The sequence below is a fragment of the Babylonia areolata genome, chromosome 7 (assembly GCF_041734735.1).
Source record: "Babylonia areolata isolate BAREFJ2019XMU chromosome 7, ASM4173473v1, whole genome shotgun sequence".
In the NCBI taxonomy this organism is placed as follows: domain Eukaryota; kingdom Metazoa; phylum Mollusca; class Gastropoda; order Neogastropoda; family Buccinidae; genus Babylonia; species Babylonia areolata.
Genome location: NC_134882.1, coordinates 21,924,482 through 21,936,020, shown reverse-complemented (window position 1 = coordinate 21,936,020; position 11,539 = coordinate 21,924,482). Strand labels below are relative to the sequence as shown.

The 11,539-nt window shown below is 39.9% G+C and overlaps 1 protein-coding gene across 1 annotated transcript in view; it reads right to left on the bottom strand.

Moving 5' to 3' along the window:
- The window catches only part of LOC143283902 (PDZ domain-containing protein 8-like), a 33,112-nt gene continuing 21,573 nt past the window's right edge, over window positions 1-11,539 (bottom strand). The window contains exons 17-23 of the mRNA XM_076590315.1: window positions 11,287-11,505; window positions 9,872-9,947; window positions 9,112-9,206; window positions 6,833-6,984; window positions 5,267-5,334; window positions 4,303-4,455; window positions 1-3,065 (exon numbers count right to left, since the gene is read on the bottom strand). Of these exons, the coding sequence (XP_076446430.1) occupies window positions 2,409-3,065; window positions 4,303-4,455; window positions 5,267-5,334; window positions 6,833-6,984; window positions 9,112-9,206; window positions 9,872-9,947; window positions 11,287-11,505 (1,420 nt within the window). The 3' untranslated portion in view covers window positions 1-2,408. The remainder of the gene's footprint in view (window positions 3,066-4,302; window positions 4,456-5,266; window positions 5,335-6,832; window positions 6,985-9,111; window positions 9,207-9,871; window positions 9,948-11,286; window positions 11,506-11,539) is intronic.

Sequence of the window (11,539 nt, the reverse complement as noted above, 5' to 3'; positions counted from 1 at the left end):
AGGTGTGGCACCTGCACCACCAATCTAAAGTATGTTATACATCTATAATAGTCATGTTTACTTTATAAGTATATAATAATCATGTTTACTTTATGTTATAAGTATGCAATAATCATGTTTACTTTATGTTATAAGTATATAATAATCATGTTTACTCAAGACTTCATGATAGCACGAGAACAATATTGTCCATGAAAAAAAAGTGATCATGACAGTGTACATGATACTGATATTTGACAAAGATTACAAAGTTCTTGCCCCAATGAACTCCATGGTTGCAAAACCAAATTTCTGACAGAAGCTTTAATGGATATTTTATACACCATTCTGAAGATACTCCTTTGATGCTGGATAAAGTGTTATCAGAAAATTTTACTTTGACATGGGGAAAAAACAGAAAGAAAGAAAGCAGAGATTAATTAAAAATAAAGAAAAGAAAGGAAAAGAAAGAACAAAGAAAGGAATGAGGGGGAGACCAGCAATAAAAACCAGATTGGAGCAAAATTTGGCATGCTTTCAGGGGAAGCAATCCTTCCTGAATCAATGCTATCCAAGAGGGGGAAAAACTACAGTTGTTTCTCTTGCTCCAATGACCATTAATTTTCTGGTCCCTGCAAAACGGTTTGCAAAAGCAGGTTCTTAACGCTTATTATCCAGTTCTGTAGAACTTATATACTTCAAATAGGGGAAATAAATCATGTTCCACTGTTGGTTTGGGCTGTTCTTTTTTCCTTTTGATTGAAGCGTGGTACGTGGTGCAGTATGTGTGGTGTGAAGTAGTGGGGTGGCACAAGGTGTTGAAGGGACAGTTTGTTAAGTGGGAGATGGGCCTGACATCTGTTACAGCACATGTGTGTGTGTGTGTGTGTGTGTGTGTGTGTGTGTGTGATGCATAAAACAAGGCAAGTATGCATTGCTTTACTTTTCCAACATGTCAATTATTTACTTTCTGTGAGACATGAAAGTGTTATGGAATGTATTTACCGATAAAACCATATTTGTTCAAGAGATTCTGTGTGAGGCATTGCAATTTATTCTAAGTATACATGTATATAAGTACCACAACTGTAAAGACACACAACAGCTACATCAAATTTGGTCTGTAACAAATGTTCTGGAAAAAAAAAATTACAGAAAGCAAAAAAAATGTCAATATCACATGAATGGTAACAACATGAACAAAGAAACAAAACACCAATGTACATTCTTTCTGTCAGACATCCAAAGAACAGTATGATAACTAATCATGGTTTGGTCACTTCTCTTTTTTTTTCTAAAATAAACAGAAGCAAATGTGCACTTCCAGAGTCACTGTCCCCATTAAGCAAGGTGCCAGAATGCCAAAATGTGCATTCTGTGAAGTCAATGGCCAGTTGAAAACAAATATTGCTGACAAAACATTAAGTAGTCATGGCAGTCACGCAAATAGCAGGCTGCGCTCATAAACATTTCAGTGAAACAAAAATATCTACTAGTCCACAAGACATCCATAAATAAAGTACAAGCACAGAATGATAACTCAGTTCCTGTGTACTTCAAAACAGTTCATAGAAAGCACATGGATTTGAAACATTAACCATACCACAGAACAAAAGGTGTCCAATTTCAAATTAGTATATCAGTAATAAGCAACAGAAATATAAGTCATCTGATTAAAAAAAACATAACCATCATAAAAATAAACATGTTTAAAGCATACAATCATTTAAAAAAACATGATGACATATTTAAAGCAAACAATAGATTTGTTTTCTGTGCTTCACTGGACATGCTGATCAAAGTTATCAATGCTTCTTGAACAGTTTTATAATTGATTTGCCCACAACCACTCCAACTACCTCTGATCCAATCATATCAAACCATGACAATGCACTACGGAATCCCACGGCCACTTTACCTGACAAAAATGGCGTTACAGGTGAAGAAAAAGGATTGCCCAATGCTCTGTATCAAATGAAAGACATGACATGTGTCCATGGTATTCACCTCCACAACAAACTTCCTCTTTTTCACAATCCATCATCCAAAATGCTTCTCTTGGGCACAGTGTCTCAAAATGTTCAATCATCCACAAGCTTTGAAGTAGAAGGGCCAGCTTGGGAGAGAAGAAGAAAAATCTGATGTCTTTCCTTTTCTCCCCAATGTTCGCAATGAAATCAGCATCAGTAGGCTGAAAATAATGGATGTTTAAGATTCAATTCAATTAACATTTGTTAAGTCAGTAAACCTGCGCAACCTTCAGCATAGTTGTTCAGGTTTTGACAGAATAATTCCTGGTTCCATAATTCAGACGATCTTTTAGCCAAGACAGAGAATCATAACAAGTGTTTCACCCGTCCTCACACACATCAGATAAAGGGATGTGGTCATCCCACAGATAAAGGAGAAGAGAGACAGACATGTGGTCATCACAGAGATGTACTCTCTTCCAGTTCTCTCCCTTCATCACTGTCAGTGCAGAACTCACTACTCCCTTCCAGTACAACTTTGGCCTTGGGTATCACACTTTTCTTGGGAACCTCTGTCGCTATGTCTTTCTCAACCTCTGTAGCTGTATCTTTCTCATTCTCTGTACTCTGAAAGATAGGTCGGAAGTGCTCCACTGTTAACTCTTCATCGTCATTGTCATTGACCTCATCAGAAGATGAGCTGTCATTATCATCATCAGCATCAATCAGCTCAGTAATGGCTTGTGCAACAGCTTCTTCAGTCTGCTGCTCGTCCATGGCTGTGGCTGCGTCCTCCTTATCCATACCATTGACGGCACTGACAGAGAGAGATTGGGTCTCTGCAAGACCCACAGATGTTGAAGTTTTGGCCTGGGGTGTTGGTGCGCTGGCCGTGGACATCTGTTGGCGTTGCTCTTCCTCTTGGTCTAGGCAGTGCTGGAGGCCAGCACAGTATTGCAGCAGCAGCAGCATCAGGGCTTCGATCTTCTCATTGGACTTAGTGATGGCCAGCTTGACAGCCGCGCGGCTTGAATGGGAGTCAGCTTCCTGTAGCTGCTGCGTCAGCAGAATCTTATTGGATGTTTCTTGGTCTATGTCGATCTGCATCTTGTTGACCTGTGAAGTATATCGAAACAAACGTGTGACCACACATGCATACATACACATATATCATATATACACACATATAATGAATGCACATGTAAACAGGCACATGCATGAAAGCATACACACATAAAGATAAAAACTTATGTAGACAGGCACACATGCTCACTTGTACACAGTAAACACACAGATATACCTGAATGTGCTTATATCTAGTACACTCCACAATTTTCTATGCCCTGGGTTGTTTTTTTTCATATGTTCACATTTCACTGTTCAAAAATGTTCATATTCAAGGAGCAAGTTGGCATAAAGGTTAAAACACTTATCTGCCAATACAGTGTCTGTTAGGGTCCAGGTTTGAATCCCACTCTCACCCATTCTCCCAAGTTAGACTGAAAAATCAAACCGAGCATCTAGCCATTCGGATGAGATGATAAACTGAGGTCCCATCTGCAGCACTCACTTGGCACACTGAAAAAAAAAACAATGGCAACGAAAGTGTTCTCTGGTAAAATTCTGTAAAATGAAATCGACTCTGACAGGTATACAAATATAAATGCACGCACTCAAGGCCTGAACAGTGTGTTGGGTTATGCTGCTGTCAGATATCTGCCTTGCAGATGTGGTGTAGCATGTATGGATATGTCCGAACGCATTAATGCCTTCTTGAGAAACTAAAACTGTTCATGTAGATTTTGTGTTGCAACATTCTACAACAGTCTGTTTTTTTCAAAAGCACTAATTATATCCAATATTCTATTTTCAAATTCTAGCAAAAGTCACAGATCAAAATTATACATGCCACATTTACATGCAAACAGCACACACATAGGTGAGTATGTAAATGCATAGAGTGTGCATGCTAAATAACATGCACACACACAGACACACACACAAACACACAGATATGTACATTATAACAGAACGAAAGCCAAAAACTTACACAAACCATCTGAATCTGACAGGCATACCCATTTGTGTACACTGTAATTCCGACTTCAACATGGAAGAGTAGACGGGTAAAAATCTTGATATTGTACACACACACACACACATCCACAGATATGCACACTATAACAGTAGGAGAGCTAAAAACTTGCACAAACCATCTGATTGAGACAGGTAGACTCATTTGGTTAATACTGCCCCCCTCCCCCTCCATCCCCCCACCGCCCCCGCCCCCTCCCCCCACATACACACAGATATGCACACTATAACAGTATGAGAGCCAAAAATTTGCACAAACCATCTGATCAAGACGGGCTTTGCGATCGCTCACTTCCAGCTGAGAGAAGAGCTGTCTACCCTTCTGTTTTGCTGCGTTGATGGCTGCATCGTCCAGGGTGCCATGGAGAAACTGTAGGTCTGTGGGCATGGCTGGCTCACTCGTTTCTCTGGTCTGCACAGTAGTAGTACATTCACACATTTTTTATTTCCAACATCATGTTCTGTCATCTGTGGTCTGCACGGTAGTAGGACATTCACACATTTTTATATTTCCAATATCATGTTGTCATCTGTGGTCTGCACAGTAGTAGTACATTCACACATTTTTTTATTTCCAACATCATGTTGTGTCATCTGTGGTCTGCACGGTAGTAGGACATTCACACATTTTTATATTTCCAATATCATGTTGTCATCTGTGGTCTGCACGGTAGTAGTACATTCACACATTTTTTATTTCTAACATCATTTTCTGTCATCTGTGGTCTGCACGGTAGTAGGACATTCACACATTTTTATATTTCCAACATCATTTTCTGTCATCTGTGGTCTGCACAGTACTAGTACATTCACACATTTCTTTATTTCCAACATTATTTTCTCCGTTTCTGAATGTGAACGGTGCGATCAGCATACTTCCCTTTTTCTGGTGTACACAAAGAATCCACATTTACAATTCCAATTTACAGTGAAAAAAGATCGCTTTTTGTCAATCTCTCAAATTGTTAACACATGTTGAGCTGCTTTTCATGTGTTGATTTCTCTTTCTTCCTCTCTCTCCCACTTCTCATTGCCTGTTCAACTCCAGGGAACAAATTGTTTGTGTCAAAAAATGTCCGGTTCACTGAGACAGGACTGAGATGCATATAAATTAATCTGCTTTACATCAGCTCTGATCCATCTTTTTCTTTCTTTTTTAACTACTGCATTTTAAAATGCTATGACAAAGCTTTGAAAAGACAAGGAAAATAAACAATCTTCACCTTTGATTTTTCCTTTGACTCAGAACGTCGTGATGGTTGTGGACTGGTTTCCGGTTTTGAGGTTTCCGCTGAAAATTAGAGGAAAAAACTAAGTATTTTTCAAGAAAAACGAAACTGATCATTTTGGAAACAACCAGTTCACCTTCAAAGTCAGTCAGCCACTAATGATCTTTACCTTAACCATTCACACTACCAATACCATACCATACACAAAGACTATCAAGTGGTCTATGACATGACACAATTACTTCAAATAATCTGGATCATGTTTTGATGGCAGACAAAGACATCTCAACAGTATGAGGAAAATAGCACTGTGTTACAAAATCATGCAAAACAAGAGGCTGCAAAGAAATGGCTTCAGGAGCTTTTTCAAACAAATCAACCAGTTTCATCAAAACAAATGTCAGTACATAAAATGTCCATGTCTGCCTGCTGAACACCTGTCAGTACATAAAATGTCCATGTCTGCCTGCTGAACAACTATCAGTACATAAAATGTCCATGTCTGCCTTCTGAACACCTGTCAGTACATAAAATGTTCATGTCTGCCTGCTGAACACCTGTCAGTACATAAAATGTCCATGTCTGCCTGCTGAACACCTGTCAGTACGTAACAATGTCCATGTCTGCTTGCTGATCACCTGTCAGTACATAAAATGTCCATGTCTGCCTGCTGAACACCTGTCAGTACATAAAATGTTCATGTCTGCCTGCTGAACACCTGTCAGTACGTAACAATGTCCATGTCTGCCTGCTAACACCTGTCAGTACATAACAATGTCCATGTCTGCCTGCTGAACACCTGTCAGTACATAAAATGTTCATGTCTGCCTGCTGAACAACTGTCAGTATGTAACAATGTCCATGTCTGCCTGCTGAACACCTGTCAGTACATAACAATGTCTGTCAGTACATAAAATGTGCATGTCTGCCTGCTGAACAACTGTCAGTATGTAACAATGTCCATGTCTGCCTGCTGAACACCTGTCAGTACATAAAATGTTCATGTCTGCCTGCTGAACAACTGTCAGTATGTAACAATGTCCATGTCTGCCTGCTGAACACCTGTCAGTACATAAAATGTTCATGTCTGCCTGCTGAACAACTGTCAGTATGTAACAATGTCCATGTCTGCCTGCTGAACACCTGTCAGTACATAACAATGTCTGTCAGTACATAAAATGTGCATGTCTGCCTGCTGAACACCTTTCAGTACATAAAATGTGCATGTCTGCCTGCAAAACACCTGTCAGTGCGTAACAATGTCTGTCAGTACATAAAATGTCCATGTCTGCCTGCTAAACACTTGTCAGTACATAAAATGTCTATGTCTGCCTGCTGAGCAACTGTCAGTATGTAACAATGTCCATGTCTGCCTGCTAAACACCTGTCAGTACATAACAATGTCTGTCAGTACATAAAATGTCCATGTCTGCCTGCTGAACACTTGTCAGTACATAAAATGTCTATGTCTGCCTGCTGAACACTTGTCAGTACATAAAATGTCTATGTCTGCCTGCTGAGCAACTGTCAGTGCGTAACAATGTCTGCCTGCCTGCTTACCTTTGTTGACCCCTTTGAGTCTGCTGAGTATGCGGCTGCTGCGAGTCTGTTGCCGCGGTGACTGAGTTCCTGTCTCTTCCTCCATCTGCTTGCGGGCTGCTGTGGGGGTTCTCCAAAACTCTCCGGGGGCACTGCGACGCCGCGGCCCATCTCTGTGCAACAGTCAGAAAACAAAGACAAAAAATAAAAACCAACCACTGTGGTGAAGTGGTTAACATCACACAATAACGGCTAGGACACTGGTTGGATTCCCGGTGGAGGTGGGTTTCTTTGGCCCGCAGCCAGCTCATACCCAGATTCAAGTGTGCTGTGGGCTTAAATGTGAAGACCTGGACCACACAGCCCAGTATCATCCACTACACAGATGCATCTTTGGGTGTGTTGCTGAAATTTTCTTGCCAACACTGCAAGTGTCATTATCTCTCAGGCCTGGTTAATGAAGGGATATCATTATGAAAGGAAGTGCAGAGTACAGCCTTGTCAAGCAGTCCTAAACCTATTGGACTTCCATAGCAATGCCATCATCATCACCATCCTCTTCCTTCATCATCAAAAACAAACAACAACAAAAAAAAGTCCCAAATTCTGTGGCCTTTCATGCACTGCTTTCATGGTGATCTCAGTTTCAATAACCCTCCACTCCTGTCCTTGGGATGAGTCCTGTCAAGGCCTTTGGTGTCGGCTGAGTCACTGAATGGACATTGTGGCCGAGTCCACTCTGAGTGGGGGGGAAACTCGCTCAGTCTGGTTCCATTATTAAGTTATTATTGTCATCAATAGGGGGCCTTGTATGAGGTGTCCTGAGTATGATAAATTGAAACCGGCACTACAGAACAATACCGAAGAGACTCAGCAGCAGTTGTGGGTCTTCTCTGCAGTGTGACCTCCTAGAGACCTAACACTGATTGTTCCCTGTGGACAGGCCAACGCTGGGACTGCAACAGATGGACCCAGGTGTGGCCGTGTATTTGGGACTCCAAATGTGCACTGTGGGAGTAATGCCACTGAAACAGTGGAGATGATGGCACAGCAACAACAAAAAAAGAAGAAAAACAAAGTGATGCACAGCTGTAGTAACAAAACAACTGAAATACATACAAGATCCAAATGAAAGACAGACACACAGCTGTATCAACAAAACAACTGAAACACATACAAGATTTACTTGAAAGACAGACAGACATACAGCAGTATAAACAAGACACTTGAAATAAATGCAAGATTCAAATGAAAGGAGAAACAAACTGCAATACTAATGAGACATTTTTTTAATGAATGGTCATGTTTTGAAAGTGATTGCACTAAACATGTTCAATGTTATATGTACTTGAGCCAAAAAAAAAAAAAACAATTTCTGTGAGTTTACAGACAATAGCATTGTATCTTATTTCATTTTTTCACCAGACACATATACAGAGTCCTGAAGACTGAAATAAACTGACAACTGCAAGCTTCAAACTTTCTGAAGGTGACTTAACAAATGGACAAAAGCTTTATAACTGACACACATCTTGTTTTTGCTGAGGTCAGCTCTGTAACGCCCCCCTTCCCCCACTCTCCCACCCTGCAAGGAACACTGACCTTTCTGCCAACCCAACAAAAGTGAGATGTAACCTGTTCCTTCACTCTATCGACTCACCAAAAAATATCTGCTGAACTTAAAATGATATATCTCCACCACTATTATTTCATCCAATGCACAAACACAGTCAAATTAAAAAAATAATGGCAAGTTTGTCAACAAATCTGTAATAAAAGATTTATCAGCAAACTGCACAGACCTGCCTCTGGATAAAAGTCACAAGCACAGAAATGGCTGTGATGATGGCAAACTCAAAATGGCCTTGTGGTCGGTTTGGCTCTATCTCTTTCTTAGTTATGCAGTGTGGAGGGGAAAAAATGCAAAAAAAACTTATCATAATTTTCATTTGTTTCTTTGTCTGTGTGGAAAGTGCACAGATGGGCATATAACAAAATTTGGCACCTGGAAAAAAAGTGTAAACATAATTGCTGGCACTGCTAAAGACCTAAAAAAAAAACCACAATGTACAGCAGAAGACAGGACAAATAAACAAGAACATTTTGGTCAAATAATTGTACATGCTCTTCACTTTTCTGTATGACAACTGTGAATTTTTTTTATTGGAACAGTTGCCGAAGCCAGTTTTACATCTTCTGTTTGTGGTGCACCGTAGTAACAAATCACATCACACTGCTCACACAGAGGATGATAACTACAAATAACATATGCATAACAGTTATGTAAAAGAAGTACTTACGCTGAACAGAGGGTTTCTGCCCGACACTTCTCAATGCACTTCTTGTGACTGATCATATCACATGTGTTGCACTGGAAGGCGTTTTTCATCCAGATCTGAATCAGGCGCAACATGTTACTGTCCATGCATCTTATCTTCATTTGTTAGCATGAACAGTTACAACAGATTTCAACTGAAGGTAAAGAGGGGTAGGAGGAGAATCTGGTGCTACCCTTTTTGTCTATCTCACACACACACACACACACACACACGGGTGCTACTATTTTATCACAAACACACACACACACACACACACACGCACACACACACACACACACAGATTCACCTACTCACACACATGCATACACATTCATCTACACATACATACACACACGTTCAAACACTTCACATATATACAGGAAACAGAATAAGAAGAAAAAAGAGATTTTGACTGGGCACGTTCCACTTCTCTGCTCTCTCCTGTCATCCAACATTTATCAATTAATAAAGTGATTAATCAGTAATGCATTATTCAACTCTTTAATATTACTATCAACTGGATGAAATATTTCACATATCCATCATGACTGTAACACTAGAATAATTACAACATCAGGATTTAAAGTCTGCTTCATATCCACTGCTGTTTTAGATTCTGGACATGTTCACATTACTTTCAAAAGAGTAGTTCTGAGAGTTAGGTATCACACAACCTCAACACCCAGTACGACAAAGCTCAAGGCCAGGAAACAAGGCTTAAGACACAGGTTTCTTCACACACCTTTTTTCCACAGAAGTTACAGTAGGTAGCCGAGTTGAACTGGGCTCTCGAAAACAAATGTCTCCCTTCTCCGCTCCTGTGGATTTCAGAAAAAAAAAAACACAAAGAATCATTCTCAGCTGCTTGTTCACTGAAGCAGTATACTGTAACACCATGACAACGTGAGATATTAATGGACAAGTTTTCAGTATACTGTAACTTTGAACCACTGAGCGGTATTTTTACACAAGTTTTCCATTACATGATCAGTTATGTATGCATTCATCTTCATCATTTTCTGATTTATAGTTCTCTGGCTATTCCCATCTTAAAGTAATGCACTGTGACCAAACAGAATAACTTTTGGTGTTATTTATATATTCACCTCAAGTAAAACAGGATAATTAGAATCTTTGTGGACAACTTGACATCTTTAATTTAATCATACACGCAAAATGTTTTCCTTTACTTCAGATGAATCTCACTCAGGAGACATTCTTCAAAATTATTTTAACTCTCCGATAACCCATCTGATGGCAATGACAACAATAACAATAAAATAACAATCCCTCTCCATAATACCTTCAAGTCATTGTACAAAGCACTTAACAATATTCTATTTTCAAAATCATTGTATGCAATTTGATAAGGTGTTATAAACACTGGCATTCCTAAAAGCATTCCTAAAATCATATCTTTATGCTGAACCAGAACAAGTGCAACTGAACATCATGGATGTGACTGTAGCGGTGCAGTCTTATCACAGGTGTGTGACCTCATGGTCACCTAATATGACAGCTCCCTGTGGACAACTGACACAGGGACTGAAGCAGACGAGCCCCGGTGTGGCTGTGTTTGGGAACTTGGGATGATTGCACTGGGATAATGCCACTGAAATGGCAGCAAAAAAAAAAAAAAAAAAAAAAAAAAAAACCACTGTACACAAAGAATTCTGAATGAGTGGCATGAAGGTTGATTGCACAAAAAGGCAGGAAGGGGTCAGCAAAACAACAGGAAAAGAAGAAACACGGATCACTTTCACGTCAACAAAACAAAACCAAAAGAAGAAACATAGATCACTTACACATCAACAAAACAAAACCAAAGGAAGAAATACAGATCACTTACACGTCAACAAAACAAAACCAAAAGAAGAAACACAGATCACTTACACGTCAGCAAAACAACAGTAAAAGAAGAAACACAGATCACTTACACGTCAGCAAAACAACAGTAAAAGAAGAAACACAGAACACTTACACGTCAGCAAAGCAACAGTAAAAGAAGAAACACAGACCACTTACACGTCAGCAAAACAACAGTAAAAGAAGAAACACAGAACACTTACACGTCAGCAAAACAACAGTAAAAGAAGAAACACAGACCACTTACACGTCAGAAAAACAACAGTAAAAGAAGAAACACAGATCACTTACACTGTCTCAGAGTCTGACAACTCCTCCTGGCTGGAGTCATTGGCCTCCATCTCTATTCCCACACCAGCAAGGTCAGCAGGGTCACTGGGGTCAAGGTCACGAACAAACATCTGGCGCTGCTGTTTATCCAGGTTAGAAGGAGTAAACTGAAAGCGCAGCGTCACATCACCATAGCAACGATGAGGCTCAAAGCCTATATGTCCTGCCCAAGACTTGCGGCTGCAAAATGGACAAACCATATTAGTAAAACACT